The sequence below is a fragment of the Chiloscyllium plagiosum genome, unplaced genomic scaffold, assembly GCF_037043375.1.
Source record: "Chiloscyllium plagiosum isolate Xiang-an unplaced genomic scaffold, Cpla_swu_hap1 HiC_scaffold_27, whole genome shotgun sequence".
NCBI lineage: Eukaryota > Metazoa > Chordata > Chondrichthyes > Orectolobiformes > Hemiscylliidae > Chiloscyllium > Chiloscyllium plagiosum.
In genome coordinates, this window is record NW_028270165.1 from 93,675,781 (window position 1) to 93,692,182 (window position 16,402).

Below are 16,402 nucleotides of genomic sequence, written 5' to 3' on the forward strand. Positions count from 1 at the left end.
GACCCTGTGCCAGTCTCGGTGTGATCCCTGACCATGTGTCAGTCCCAGTGTGATTCCTGACCCGGTGTCACTCCCAGTGTGATCCAATATCCAATGCCAATCCCAGTGTGACCCCTGACCCTGTGTCAGTCGCAGTGTGACCCCTGACCCAGTGCTAGTCTCAGTTTGTCCCCAGACCCCATTCCAATCTCAGTGTGTCCCCTGACCCCGTTGCAGTCTCAGTGTGACCCCTGACCCTGTTCCACTCTCAGTGTGACCCTTGGCGCCGTTTCAGTCTCAGTCTGTTCCCTGACCCCGTTGCAGTCCCAGTGTGACCCCTGACCCCGTACCCATCTCAGTGTGACCCCTGATCCTGTGTGACCCGTGACCCTGTGCCAGTCCCAGTGTGAATCCATACCCAGTGCTTGCCCCAGTGTGACCGCTGGCACTGTGCCTGTCCCAGTGTGAGTCCTGACCCTGTGTCAGTCCAAGTGTGACTCCTGACCCATTGCCAGTCTCAGTGTGACCCCTGACCATGTGTCAGTCCCAGTGTGAGTCCTGACCCCGTTCCAGTCCCAGTGTGTCCCCTGACCCAGTTCCAGTCCCAGTGTGTCCCCTGACCCAGTTCCAGTCTCAGTGTGACCCCTGACCCCGTTCCTGTCTCAGTGTGTCCCCTGACCCGTTCCAGGCTCAGTCTGTCCCCTGACCCTGTTTCAGTCTCAGTGTGTCCCCTGACCCTGTTCCAGTCTCAGTGTGACCCCTGACCCTGTGCCAATTCCTGTGAGCCCTGACCCTGTGCCATTCCCAGTGTGATCCCTGACCCAGTGCCAGTCTCAATGTGACCCCTGACCCTGTGTTAGTCCCAGTGTGAATCCATACCCAGTGCTTGTCCCAGTGTGACCGCTGGCCCTGTGCCAGTCCCAGTGTGAGTCCTGACCCTGTGTCAGTCCCAGTGTGACCCCTGACCCATTGCCAGTCTCAGTGTGACCCCTGACCATGTGTCAGTCCCAGTGTGATCCCTGACCTGGTGTCACTCCCAGTGTGATCCCATACCCAATGCCAATCCCAGTGTGACCCCTGACCCTGTGTCAGTTGCAGTGTGACCTCTGACCCAGTGCCAGTCCCAGTGTGACTCCTGACCCTGTGTCAGTCGCAGTGTGACCCCTGACCCAGTGCTAGTCTCAGTTTGTCCCCTGACTACGTTCCAGTGTCAGTCTGTCCCCTGACCCTGTTCCAGTGTCAGTCTGTCCCCTGACCCCATTCCAATCTCAGTGTGTCCCCTGACCCTGTTCCAGTCTTAGTGTGTCCCCTGACCCACTGGGGTGTAGTGTGTCTGAATAATTTATTTCTCACACACGGGGGGGCAGTGCATCTTAATAATTTATTTCTCACACACGGGGGGCACTGTGTCTGAATAATTTATTTCTCACACACGGGGGGGGCAGTGTGTCTGAATAATTTATTTCTCACACACGGGAGGGCAGTATGTCTGAATAATTTATTTCTCAATTTTGATGGTGATTACAGGTATTCAGTGTAGATTTTCAAACATCATATGATCATAAAACACTTCATAAACTGTTTCCAGTCCCCTCTTAGAGATTTCAACCTCTCCCAAGGACAGAGAGTAGTCTGAGAGACACCAGTCAGTGTCCAAATATCTCCCTCACACACACAGAGAGAGAGAGAGAGAGAGAGAGAGAGAGAGAGAGAGAGAGAGAAAGAGAGAGACAGGACTGAGAGACACTAGTCAGTGTACAGATATCTCCTTCACAGAGAGAGAGAGAGAGAGGACTGAGACAGCAGTCAGTGACCAGCTATCTCCCTGAGAGAGAGGGAACTGAGAGACACCAGTCAGTGTACAGATATCTCGCTGAGAGAGAGAGAGAGAGAGAGGACTGAGAGAGACCAGTCAGTGTGTCGATATCTCCCTGAGAGAGAGGGGGACTGAGAGACACCAGTCAGTGTAAAGATATCTCCCTGAGAGAGAGAGAGTGGGGACTGAGAGACACCAATCAGTGTACAGATATCTCCCTGAGAGAGGGGGGGGGACTGAGAGACACCAGTCAGTGTAAAGATATCTCCCAGAGAGAGAGGACTGAGAGACACCAGTCAGTGTGCAGAGATCTCCTTGAGAGAGAAGGGGGACTGAGAGACACCAGTCAGTGTACAGATATCTCCCTGAGAGAGAGAGAGGACTGAGAGACACCAGTCAGTGTGCATATATCTCCCTGAGAGAGAGAGGGGACTGAGAGACACCAGTCAGTGTGCAGATATCTCCCTGAGAGAGAGAGAGGACTGAGAGACACCAGTCAGTGTGCATATATCTCCCTGAGAGAGAGAGGGGACTGAGAGACACCAGTCAGTGTGCAGATATCTCCCTGAGAGAGAGAGGACTGAGAGACACCAGTCAGTGCACAGATATCTCCCTGAGATGAGGACTGAGAGACACCAGTCAGTGCACAGATATCTCCCTGAGATGAGGACTGAGAGACACCAGTCAGTGTACAGATATCTCCCTGAGCGAGAGAGCGGACTGTGAGACACCAGTCAGTGTACAGATATCTCCCTGAGCGAGAGAGCGGACTGTGAGACACCAGTCAGTGTACAGATATCTCCCTGAGCGAGAGAGCGGACTGTGAGACACCAGTCAGTGTACAGATATCTCCCTGAGAGAGAGGGGACTGAGAGACACCAGTCAGTGTACAGATATCTCCCTGAGAGAGAGAGGGGACTGAGAGACACCAGTCAGTGTACAGATATCTCCCTGAGAGAGAGAGGGGACTGAGAGACACCAGTCAGTGTCCAGATATCTCCCTGGGAGAGAGAGGGGGGACTGAGAGACACCAGTCAGTGTACAGATATCTCCCTGAGAGAGAGAGGGGACTGAGAGACACCAGTCAGTGTCCAGATATCTCCCTGGGAGAGAGAGGACAGAGACACGCGTCAGTGTACAGAGATCTCCCTGAGTGAACATACTGCATTATGTGAATGTTGTTCCAAGCTTCTGGACAGATCTTTAATTGTCTGCTCGCTGGCTTTCAGTTCCAGTGCAAAAGACAAAATATACACAGCCTTTTAAATAAGAATATAAATAAATACACAGCTAGGGATTGCCCAGTTGGAAGGATCTGAACGATGTGTCTGATCTAATCAGAGAATGTCAGCGTCTGTCTGCAGTAGATCAACAGGATCTCTCTCAACAGATTGATGCAGGAGGATTCAATTTCGGAGAGGCAGAGAATGGATATTTGTGGGCCTGGCATTTATTGAACCCCTCCCATCCCTAGTTGCCCCTTGGGAAGGTACTGGGGTGGGGGGGAGGGGGGGGGGGGCAGGTGAGTTGCCTTCTTGAACCACTGTGCTCCATGTGCTGTAGGGCAGACCCATACTCTTCCTCAGGGAGAGAATTCCGGGATTCTGACCCGGGAAGGAATGGTCAATATATTTCCGAGTCGGGATGGAGAAGGAGGGGGAGCTTTCAGAGGGTGGGGTCCTACTGCAATGATTAACAGATCCCAGGGTCCAACCGGATTAACCAACAGATCCCAGGGTCCAACCGGATTAACCAACAGATCCCAGGGTCACACCATACTAACCAACAGAGTCCAGTACCTACATCACAAACCAACAGATCTAATGGTCTGTCCCTCACTAACCAACAGATCTAATGGTTTATCCCTCACTAACCAACAGATCGCAGGGCCTAACCATATTAACCAACAGATCGCAGGGCCTAACCATATTAACCAACAGATCGCAGGGTCTACAGATCCTGGAACACGGCCACCAGGTGTTGACGATAGCCAATGGGAGCCCAGGGGTGGAGCTGGCAGCTGGTGGAGGGGAGAATGGGGGGGGGGCGGGATTTTGTGAGGGATGGAAAAGGGACCCAGGAGATCCCTGCCAGAGAGACAGCCCTGATTGGCCGCTCGGATGACAGCAGCCCCTCCATGATCCGAAGGGTTCCTTTTATGAGATTGAAGTGGTCCCAAATCTTTGGCAGGGGGTGGGGAGATATGGGAGGGGTGGATGGGTTGGGGTTGGGGAGGGGTGACAGCCAGTGCCCTAGGCACTCTGGCAGGCCATTCTGCCCACAATGTGGGTGACCAATTTCTCCAAGATGGTGGCACTCCGTTTGCCGGTCTGCAGCACCTCCTCATGATTGGCTCGTTCTGTGCTGTCATACTCCATCACCACCTTGTTAGTGACCAATGAGAGGCCCAGGACGCGGAGGCCGCCATGACGGGCAGTGATCACCTCATGGCTGGTGCTCATGCCTAGAAGAGGAGAGATTGCACAGGATTCAGCACGGGGAGTGAGATACACGTGTGCACGAGGAGTGGGGAACGAGATACACGGGGGGCACGGCGAGTGGGGAGTGAGATACACGTGGGCATGGAGAGCGGGCAGCGAGATACACGGGGAGGCATGGCGAATGGGGAGTGAGATACACGGGGGGGCACGGCGAGCGGGGAGTGAGATACACGGGGACACCGCGAGCGGGGAGTGAGATACACAGAGGGGACACGGCGAGCGGGGAGTGAGATACACGGGGACACCGCGAGCGGGGAGTGAGATACACAAAGGGGACACCGCGAGCGGGGAGTGAGATACACGGGGACACCGCGAGCAGGGAGTGAGATACACGGGGACACCGCGAGCAGGGAGCGAGATACACAGGGCACACGGGGAGCGGGCAGCAAGATACACGGGGCACGGCGAGAGGGGAGGGAGATACACGGGGGCACGGCGAGCGGGGAGTGAGATACACGGGGGCACGGGGAGAGGGGAGTGAGATACACGGCAGGGCACGGGGAGTAGGGAGTGAGATACACGGGGGCACGGTGAGTGGGGAGCGAGATACACAGGGGCACGGGGAGAGGGGAGTGAGAATCACGGCGGGGCACAGGGAGTGGGGAGTGAGATACACAGGGGGGGCACGGCGAGAGGGGAGTGAGATACACAGGGGGGGCACGGCGAGAGGGGAGCGAGATACACAGGGGGGGCACGGCGAGAGGGGAGCGAGATACACGGGGGGGGCACGGGGAGTGGGGAGTGAGATACACAGGGGGGGCACGGCGAGAGGGGAGCGAGATACACAGGGGGGGCACGGCGAGAGGGGAGTGAGATACACAGGGGGGGCACGGCGAGTGGGGAGTGAGATACACGGGGGGGGCACAGCGATGGGGGAGCGACATACACAGGGGGGGGGCACGGGGAGTGGGGAGCGAGATACACGGGGGGGGGGCACGGCGAGAGGGGAGCGAGATACACGGGGGGGGGGCACGGCGAGAGGGGAGCGAGATACACGGGGGGGGCACGGCGAGAGGGGAGCGAGATACACAGGGGGCGCACGGCGAGTGGGGAGTGAGATACATGGGGGGGCACGGCGAGAGGGGAGCGAGATACACGGGGGGGGCACGGCGAGTGGGGAGCGAGATACACAGGGGGGGGCACGGCGAGTGGGGAGCGAGATACACGGGGGGGGGCACGGGGAGTGGGGAGCGAGATACACAGGGGGGGGCACGGCGAGAGGGGAGCGAGATACACGGGGGGGGGGCACGGCGAGTGGGGAGTGAGATACACGGGGGGGGCACGGCGAGTGGGGAGCGAGATACACGGGGGGGGCACAGCGATGGGGGAGCGAGATACACAGGGGGGGCACGGCGATGGGGGAGCGAGATACACAGGGGGGGGCACGGGGAGGGGGGAGCGAGATACACGGGGGGGGGCACGGCGAGAGGGGAGCGAGATACACGGGGGGGGGCACGGTGAGCGGGGAGTGAGATACACAGGGGGGGCACGGCGAGAGGGGAGCGAGATACACAGGGGGGGGCACGGGGAGTGGGGAGTGAGATACACGGGGGGGGGCACGGGGAGAGGGGAGCGAGATACACGGGGGGGCACGGCGAGAGGGGAGCGAGATACATGGGGGGGGCACGGGGAGAGGGGAGCGAGATACACAGGGGGGGCACGGCGAGAGGGGAGCGAGATACACAGGGGGGGCACGGCGAGAGGGGAGCGAGATACACGGGGGGGGCACGGCGAGAGGGGAGCGAGCTACACGGGGGCGCACGGCGAGAGGGGAGCGAGATACACAGGGGGGGCACGGCGAGTGGGGAGCGAGATACACGGGGGGGGCACGGCGAGAGGGGAGCGAGATACACGGGGGGGCACGGCGAGAGGGGAGCGAGATACACGGGGGGGCACGGCGATGGGGGAGCGAGATACACGGGGGGGGCACGGCGAGAGGGGAGCGAGATACACAGGGGGGGCACGGCGAGAGGGGAGCGAGATACATGGGGGGGGCACGGGGAGTGGGGAGCGAGATACACGGGGGGGGGCACGGCGAGAGGGGAGCGAGATACATGGGGGGGCACGGGGAGAGGGGAGCGAGATACACGGGGGGGGCACGGCGAGTGGGGAGCGAGATACACGGGGGGGCACGGCGAGAGGGGAGCGAGATACACAGGGGGGGCACGGCGAGTGGGGAGCGAGATACACGGGGGGGGCACGGCGAGAGGGGAGCGAGATACACGGGGGGGCACGGCGAGAGGGGAGCGAGATACACGGGGGGGGCACGGCGAGAGGGGAGCGAGATACACGGGGGGGGGCACGGCGAGAGGGGAGCGAGATACACAGGGGGGGGCACGGCGAGTGGGGAGCGAGATACACAGGGGGGGCACGGGGAGTGGGGAGCGAGATACACAAGGGGACACGGCGAGCGGGGAGTGAGGTACACGGGGGCATGGCGAGCGGGGAGTGAGATACACGGGGACACCGCGAGCGGGGAGCGAGATACACGGGGGCACGGGGAGAGGGGAGTGAGATACACAAGGGACACGGGGAGTAGGGAGTGAGATACACGGGGGCACGGTGAGTGGGGAGCGAGGTACACAGGGGGGGGCACGGCGAGAGGGGAGCAAGAAACACGGGGGGGCACGGGGAGTGGGGAGCGAGATACACAGGGGGGGCACGGCGAGAGGGGAGTGAGATACACGGGGGGGCACGGCGAGAGGGGAGCGAGATACACGGGGGGGCACGGGGAGTGGGGAGCGAGATACACAGGGGGGGGCACGGGGAGTGGGGAGCGAGATACACAGGGGGGGCACGGCGAGAGGGGAGCGAGATACACGGGGGGGGCACGGCGAGAGGGGAGCGAGATACACGGGGGGGGCACGGCGAGAGGGGAGCGAGATACACAGGGGGGGCACGGCGAGAGGGGAGCGAGATACACGGGGGGGCACGGCGAGAGGGGAGCGAGATACACAGGGGGGGCACGGCGAGAGGGGAGCGAGATACACAGGGGGGGCACGGCGAGAGGGGAGCGAGATACACAGGGGGGGGCACGGTGAGAGGGGGGAGTGAGATACACGGGGGGGCACGGGGAGTGGGGAGCGAGATACACAGGGGGGGGCACGGCGAGAGGGGAGCGAGATACACGGGGGGGGCACGGCGAGAGGGGAGCGAGATACACGGGGGGGGCACGGCGAGAGGGGAGCGAGATACACAGGGGGGGCACGGCGAGAGGGGAGCGAGATACACGGGGGGGGCACGGCGAGAGGGGAGCAAGAAACACGGGGGGGCACGGGGAGTGGGGAGCGAGATACACGGGGGGGGCACGGCGAGAGGGGAGCGAGATACACAGGGGGCGCACGGCGAGAGGGGAGCGAGATACACGGGGGGGGCACGGCGAGAGGGGAGCGAGATACACAGGGGGGGCACGGCGTGAGGGGAGCGAGATACACGGGGGGGGCACGGCGAGAGGGGAGCGAGATACACGGGGGGGCACGGCGAGAGGGGAGCGAGATACACGGGGGGCACAGGGAGTGGGGAGCGAGATACACAGGGGGGGGCACGGCGAGAGGGGAGCGAGATACACGGGGGGGGCACGGCGAGAGGGGAGCGAGATACACAGGGGGGGCACGGCGTGAGGGGAGCGAGATACACGGGGGGCACAGGGAGTGGGGAGCGAGATACACAGGGGGGGGCACGGCGAGAGGGGAGCGAGATACACGGGGGGGCACGGCGAGAGGGGAGCGAGATACACGGGGGGCACGGGGAGTGGGGAGCGAGATACACGGGGGGGGCACGGCGAGAGGGGAGCGAGATACACAGGGGGGGCACGGCGAGAGGGGAGCGAGATACACAGGGGGGGGCACGGGGAGAGGGGAGCGAGATACACAGGGGGGGCACGGCGAGAGGGGAGCGAGATACACGGGGGGGGCACGGCGAGAGGGGAGCGAGATACACAGGGGGGGCACGGCGAGAGGGGAGCGAGATACACAGGGGGGGGCACGGCGAGAGGGGAGCGAGATACACGGGGGGGGGGCACGGCGAGAGGGGAGCGAGATACACAGGGGGGGCACGGCGAGAGGGGAGTGAGATACACAGGGGGGGGCACGGCGTGAGGGGAGCGAGATACACAGGGGGGGCACGGCGAGAGGGGAGCGAGATACACGGGGGGGGCACGGCGAGAGGGGAGTGAGATACATAGGGGGGGCACGGCGAGAGGGGAGTGAGATACACGGGGGGGGCACGGCGAGAGGGGAGCGAGATACACAGGGGGGAACCGGCGAGAGGGGAGTGAGATACACAGGGGGGGGCACGGCGATCAGGGAGCGAGATACACAGGGGGGGCACGGCGAGAGGGGAGTGAGATACACGGGGGGGGGCACGGCGACAGGGGAGCGAGATACACAGGGGGCGCACGGCGACAGGGGAGCGAGATACACAGGGGGCGCACGGCGAGAGGGGAGCGAGATACACAGGGGGGGGGCATGGCGAGAGGGGAGCGAGATACACGGGGGGGGGCACGGCGAGAGGGGAGCGAGATACACGGGGAGGGGGCACGGCGAGAGGGGAGCGAGATACACGGGGGGGGCACGGCGAGAGGGGAGCGAGATACACGGGGGGGGCACGGCGAGAGGGGAGCGAGATACACGGGGGGGGCACGGCGAGAGGGGAGCGGGATACACGGGGGGGGCACGGCGAGAGGGGAGCGAGATACACGGGGGGGGGCACGGCGATGGGGGAGCGAGATACACAGGGGGGGCACGGCGATGGGGGAGCGAGATACACAGGGGGGGCACGGGGAGTGGGGAGCGAGATACACGGGGGGGGCACGGGGAGTGGGGAGCGAGATACACAGGGGGGGCACGGGGAGAGGGGAGTGAGATACACAGGGGGGGGCACGGCGAGAGGGGAGCGAGATACACAGGGGGGGGCACGGCGATGGGGGAACGAGATACACAGGGGGGGGCACGGGGAGTGGGGAGTGAGATACACGGGGGGGGCACGGGGAGAGGGGAGCGAGATACACGGGGGGGGGGCACGGCGAGAGGGGAGCGAGATACACAGGGGGGGGCACGGCGAGAAGGGAGCGAGATACACAGGGGGGGCACGGCGATGGGGGAACGAGATACACAGGGGGGGCACGGCGAGAGGGGAGCGAGATACACGGGGGGGGCACGGCGAGAGGGGATCGAGATACACAGGGGGGGCACGGCGAGAGGGGAGCGAGATACATGGGGGGGGCACGGGGAGAGGGGAGCGAGATACACAGGGGGGGCACGGCGAGTGGGGAGCGAGATACACGGGGGGGGGCACGGCGAGAGGGGAGCGAGATACACGGGGGGGGGCACGGCGGGAGGGGAGCGAGATACACAGGGGGGGGCACGGGGAGTGGGGAGCGAGATACATGGGGGGGGCACGGCGAGAGGGGAGCGAGATACACAGGGGGGGGCACGGCGAGAGGGGAGCGAGATACACAGGGGGGGCACGGCGAGTGGGGAGCGAGATACACGGGGGGGGCACGGCGAGAGGGGATCGAGATACACAGGGGGGGCACGGCGAGAGGGGAGCGAGATACATGGGGGGGGCACGGGGAGAGGGGAGCGAGATACACAGGGGGGGGCACGGCGAGAGGGGAGCGAGATACACAGGGGGGGCACGGCGAGTGGGGAGCGAGATACACGGGGGGGGCACGGCGAGAGGGGAGCGAGATACACGGGGGGGGGCACGGCGAGAGGGGAGCGAGATACACAGGGGGGGGCACGGGGAGTGGGGAGCGAGATACATGGGGGGGCACGGTGAGTGGGGAGCAAGGTACACAGGGGGGGCACGGTGAGTGGGGAGCGAGATACATGGGGGGGGCACAGTGAGTGGGGAGCAAGGTACACAGGGGGGGCACGGTGAGTGGGGAGCGAGATACATGGGGTGGGGCACGGGGAGTGGCGAGCGAGATACATGGGGGGGGGGCACGGGGAGTGGGGAGCGAGATACACAGGGGGGGCACGGCGAGAGGGGAGCGAGATACACGGGGGGGCACGGCGAGTGGGGAGCGAGATACACGGGGGGGCACGGCGAGTGGGGAGCGAGATACACGGGGGGGCACGGCGAGAGGGGAGCGAGATACATGGGGGGGCACGGCGAGCGGGGAGCGAGATACACGGGGGCACGGGGAGTGGGGAGTGAGATACACGGGGGGGGCACGGCGAGAGGGGAGCGAGATACACGGGGGACACGGGGAGTGGGGAGCGAGATACACAGGGGGGGCACGGGGAGTGGGGAGCGAGATACATGGGGGGGCACGGCGAGCGGGGAGCGAGATACACGGGGCCACGGGGAGTGGGGAGTGAGATACACGGGGGGGCACGGGGAGGGGGGAGTGAGATACACAGGGGGGGCATGGCGAGAGGGGAGCGAGATACATGGGGGGGCACGGCGAGCGGGGAGCGAGATACACGGGGCCACGGGGAGTGGGGAGTGAGATACACGGGGGGGCACGGGGAGGAGGGAGTGAGATACACAGGGGGGGCACGGCGAGTGGGGAGCGAGATACACGGGGGGGGCACGGCGAGCACGGAGCGAGATACACCGGGGCACGACGAGCGGGGAGCGAGATACACGGGGGGGGCACGGCGAGAGGGGAGCGAGATACACGGGGGGCACGGCGAGAGGGGAGCGAGATACACGGGGGAGACGGCGAGCGGGGAGCGAGATACACGGGGGGGGGCACGGCGAGTGGGGAGTGAGATACACGGGGACACGGCGAGTGGGGAGCGAGATACACAGGGGGGCACGGCGAGTGGGGAGTGAGATACACGGGGGGGCACGGCGAGAGGGGAGCGAGATACACGGGGGGGGGCACGGCGAGTGGGGAGCGAGATACACAGGGGGGGGCACGGCGAGTGGGGAGTGAGATACACGGGGACACGGCGAGTGGGGAGCGAGATACACGGGGGCACGGGGAGTGGGGAGCGAGATACACGGGGACACGGCGAGTGGGGAGCGAGATACACGGGGGGGGGCACGGGGAGTGGGGAGCGAGATACACGGGGGGGGGCACGGGGAGTGGGGAGCGAGATACACGGGGACACGGCGAGTGGGGAGCGAGATACACAGGGGGGCACGGCGAGTGGGGAGCGAGATACACGGGGGCACGGGGAGTGGGGAGCGAGATACACGGGGGGGCACGACGAGCGGGGAGCGAGATACACGGGGGGGCACGGCGAGTGGGGAGCGAGATACACAGGGGGGCACGGCGAGAGGGGAGCGAGATACACGGGGGGGGGCACGGCGAGAGGGGAGCGAGATACACGGGGGGACACGGCGAGTGGGGAGCGAGATACACAGGGGGGCACGGCGAGTGGGGAGCGAGATACACGGGGGGGCACGACGAGCGGGGAGCGAGATACACGGGGGGGCACGGCGAGTGGGGAGCGAGATACACGGGGGGGCACGGCGAGTGGGGAGCGAGATACACGGGGGGGCACGGCGAGAGGGGAGCGAGATACACGGGGGGGCACGGCGAGTGGGGAGCGAGATACACGGGGGGGGGCACGGCGAGTGGGGAGCGAGATACACCGGGGCACGACGAGTGGGGAGCGAGATACACGGGGGGCCACGGCGAGAGGGGAGCGAGATACACCGGGGCACGACGAGCGGGGAGCGAGATACACGGGGGGGGGCACGGCGAGAGGGGAGCGAGATACACGGGGGGCACGGCGAGAGGGGAGCGAGATACACGGGGGAGACGGCGAGCGGGGAGCGAGATACACGGGGGGCACGGGGAGTGGGGAGTTAGATACACGGGGGCACGGGGAGTGGGGAGTTAGATACACGGGGGCACGGCGAGTGGGGAGCGAGATACACAGGGGGGGGCATGGCGAGAGGGGAGTGAGATACACGGGGGGGGCACGGCGAGAGGGGAGCGAGATACACGGGGGGGGCACGGCGAGTGGGGAGCGAGATACACGGGGGGGGCACGGCGAGAGGGGAGCGGGATACACAGGGGGGGGGCACGGCGAGAGTGGAGCGAGATACACAGGGGGGGGGCACGGGGAGTGGGGAGCGAGATACACAGGGGGGGCACGGCGAGAGGGGAGCGAGATACACGGGGGGGGCACGGGGAGTGGGGAGCGAGATACACAGGGGGGGCACGGCGAGAGGGGAGCGAGATACACGGGGGGGGGCACGGGGAGTGGGGAGCGAGATACACAGGGGGGGCACGGGGAGAGGGGAGTGAGATACACAGGGGGGGCACGGCGAGAGGGGAGCGAGATACACAGGGGGGGCACGGGGAGTGGGGAGCGAGATACACGGGGGGGGCACGGCGAGAGGGGAGTGAGATACACAGGGGGGGCACGGCGAGAGGGGAGCGAGATACACGGGGGGGGGCACGGGGAGTGGGGAGCGAGATACACAGGGGGGGCACGGGGAGTGGGGAGCGAGATACACAGGGGGGGGCACGGCGAGAGGGGAGTGAGATACACAGGGGGGGCACGGCGAGAGGGGAGCGAGATACACGGGGGGGGCACGGCGAGAGGGGAGCGAGATACACGGGGGGGGCACGGGGAGTGGGGAGCGAGATACACAGGGGGGGCACGGCGAGAGGGGAGCGAGATACACGGGGGGGGGCACGGGGAGTGGGGAGCGAGATACACAGGGGGGGCACGGGGAGTGGGGAGCGAGATACACAGGGGGGGGCACGGCGAGAGGGGAGTGAGATACACAGGGGGGGCACGGCGAGAGGGGAGCGAGATACACGGGGGGGGCACGGCGAGAGGGGAGCGAGATACACGGGGGGGGCACGGCGAGAGGGGAGCGAGATACATGGGGGTGGCACAGCGAGAGGGGAGCGAGATACACGGGGGGGGGGCACGGCGAGAGGGGAGCGAGATACATGGGGGGGCACGGCGAGAGGGGAGCGAGATACACAGGGGGGGCACGGCGAGAGGGGAGCGAGATACACGGGGGGGGGGCACGGCGAGAGGGGAGCGAGATACACGGGGGGGGCACGGCGAGAGGGGAGCGAGATACACGGGGGGGGCACGGCGAGTGGGGAGCGAGATACACGGGGGGGCACGGCGAGTGGGGAGCGAGATACACGGGGGGGCACGGCGAGAGGGGAGCGAGATACACGGGGGGGGCACGGCGAGTGGGGAGCGAGATACACGGGGGGGCACGGCGAGAGGGGAGCGAGATACACAGGGGGGGGCACGGCGAGTGGGGAGCGAGATACACAGGTGGGGGCACGGCGATGGGGGAGCGAGATACACAGGGGGGTCACGGCGAGAGGGGAGCGAGATACACGGGGGGGCACGGCGAGAGGGGAGTGAGATACACGGGGGGGGCACGGCGAGAGGGGAGTGAGATACACGGGGGGGCACGGGGAGAGGGGAGCGAGATACACGGGGGGGCACGGCGAGAGGGGAGTGAGATACACAGGGGGGGCACGGGGAGTGGGGAGCGAGATACACAGGGGGGGCACGGCGAGAGGGGAGCGAGATACACAGGGGGGGCACGGCGAGAGGGGAGCGAGATACACGGGGGGCACGGCGAGAGGGGAGCGAGATACACGGGGGGGGCACGGCGAGAGGGGAGTGAGATACACGGGGGGGGCACGGCGAGTGGGGAGTGAGATACACAGGGGGGGGGCACGGGGAGTGGGGAGCGAGATACACAGGGGGGGCACGGGGAGTGGGGAGCGAGATACACGGGGGGGGCACGGGGAGTGGGGAACGAGATACACAGGGGGGGGCACGGGGAGTGGGGAGCGAGATACACGGGGGGGGCACGGCGAGAGGGGAGTGAGATACACGGGGGGGCACGGCGAGAGGGGAGCGAGATACACGGGGGGGCACGGTGAGTGGGGAGTGAGATACACGGGGGGGGCACGGCGAGAGGGGAGCGAGATACACGGGGGGGGCACGGCGATGGGGGAGCGAGATACACGGGGGGGCACGGGGAGAGGGGAGCGAGATACACAGGGGGGGGGCACGGCGAGAGGGGAGCGAGATACATGGGGGGGCACGGTGAGTGGGGAGCGAGATACACAGGGGGGGCTCGGTGAGTGGGGAGTGAGATACACGGGGGGGGCACGGCGAGAGGGGAGCGAGATACACGGGGGGGGCACGGCGAGAGGGGAGCGAGATACACGGGGGGGCACAGCGAGAGGGGAGCGAGATACACAGGGGGGGGCACGGCGAGAGGGGAGCGAGATACACAGGGGGGGCACGGCGAGAGGGGAGCGAGATACACGGGGGGGCACGGCGAGAGGGGAGCGAGATACACAGGGGGGGGCACGGCGAGAGGGGAGCGAGATACACAGGGGGGGCACGGCGAGAGGGGAGCGAGATACACAGGGGGGGGCACGGCGAGAGGGGAGCGAGATACACGGGGGGGCACGGCGAGAGGGGAGCGAGATACACGGGGGGGGGCACGGCGAGAGGGGAGCGAGATACACGGGGGGGGCACGGCGATGGGGGAGCGAGATACACAGGGGGGGCACGGCGATGGGGGAGCGTGATACACAGGGGGGGCACGGCGAGAGGGGAGTGAGACACACAGGGGGGGCACGGCGAGAGGGGAGCGAGATACACGGGGGGGCTCGGCGAGAGGGGAGCGAGATACACAGGGGGGGCACGGCGAGAGGGGAGCGAGATACACGGGGGGGGCACGGCGAGTGGGGAGCGAGATACACAGGGGGGGGGCACGGGGAGTGGGGAGCGAGATACACAGGGGGGGCACGGCGAGTGGGGAGCGAGATACACGGGGGGGCACGGCGAGAGGGGAGCGAGATACACGGGGGGGCACGGCGAGAGGGGAGCGAGATACACAGGGGGGTCACGGGGAGTGGGGAGCGAGATACACGGGGGGGCACGGCGATGGGGGAACGAGATACACGGGGGGGGGCACGGGGAGTGGGGAGCGAGATACACGGGGGGGCACGGCGAGAGGGGAGCGAGATACACAGGGGGGGGCACGGGGAGTGGGGAGCGAGATACATGGGGGGGCACGGTGAGTGGGGAGCGAGATACACAGGGGGGGCTCGGTGAGTGGGGAGCGAGATACACAGGGGGGCACGGCGAGAGGGGAGCGAGATACACGGGGGGGGCACGGCGAGAGGGGAGCGAGATACACGGGGGGGGGCACGGCGAGAGGGGAGCGAGATACACGGGGGGGCACGGCGAGAGGGGAGCGAGATACACGGGGGGGGGCACAGCGAGAGGGGAGCGAGATACACAGGGGGGGGCACGGGGAGTGGGGAGCGAGATACATGGGGGGGCACGGTGAGTGGGGAGCGAGATATACAGGGGGGGCACGGTGAGTGGGGAGCGAGATACATGGGGGGGCACGGCGAGCGGGGAGCGAGATACACGGTGGCACGGCGAGCAGGGAGCGAGATACATGGGGGGGCACGGGGAGTGGGGAGCGAGATACACAGCGGGGGCACGGCGAGAGGGGAGCGAGATACACAGGGGGGGCACGGCGAGAGGCGAGCGAGATACATGGGGGGGGGCACGGGGAGTGGGGAGCGAGATACACGGTGGCACGGCGAGCAGGGAGCGAGATACATGGGGGGGCACGGCGAGCGGGGAGCGAGATACACGGTGGCACGGCGAGCAGGGAGCGAGATACATGGGGGGGCACGGCGAGAGGGGAGCGAGATACACGGGGGGGGCACGGTGAGCGGGGAGCGAGATACACAGGGGGGGGCACGGCGATGGGGGAGCGAGATACACAGGGGCACGGGGAGTTGGGAGCGAGATACACGGGGGGGGCACGGGGAGCGGGGGGTGAGATACACGGGGGGGCACAGGGAGTTGGGAGCGAGATACATGGGGGGGCACGGCGAGCGGGAAGCGAGATACACGGGGGGGCACGGCGAGTGGGGAGCGAGATACACGGGGGGGCACGGGGAGTGGGGAGCGAGATACACGGGGGGGGCACGGCGAGAGGGGAGTGAGATACACGGGGGGGGCACGGCGAGAGGGGAGTGAGATACATGGGGGGGCACGGCGAGTGGGGAGCGACATACACGGGGGGGGCACGGCGAGTGGGGAGCGAGATACACGGGGACACGGCGAGTGGGGAGCGAGATACATAGGGGGGGCACGGCGAGTGGGGAGCGAGA

General features: G+C 66.3%; 1 protein-coding gene across 2 annotated transcripts in view; it reads right to left on the reverse strand.

The window, feature by feature from the left end:
• Positions 1 to 1,458: 1,458 nt before the first annotated feature.
• Positions 1,459 to 16,402, reverse strand: part of LOC148145063 (purine nucleoside phosphorylase-like) — a 42,502-nt gene continuing 27,558 nt past the window's right edge. The window contains exons 6-7 of one of the 2 annotated variants that reach the window (XR_015751671.1): positions 3,716 to 4,259; positions 1,459 to 3,685 (exon numbers count right to left, since the gene is read on the reverse strand). Coding sequence is in view for 1 of the 2 variants with exons in the window: in XM_087975174.1 (XP_087831300.1) it covers positions 4,048 to 4,259 (212 nt within the window). In the remaining variant the exon portion in view is untranslated. Of the gene's footprint in view, positions 4,260 to 16,402 lie in introns of both variants that reach the window. The other variant, XM_087975174.1, reaches the window with a different exon arrangement.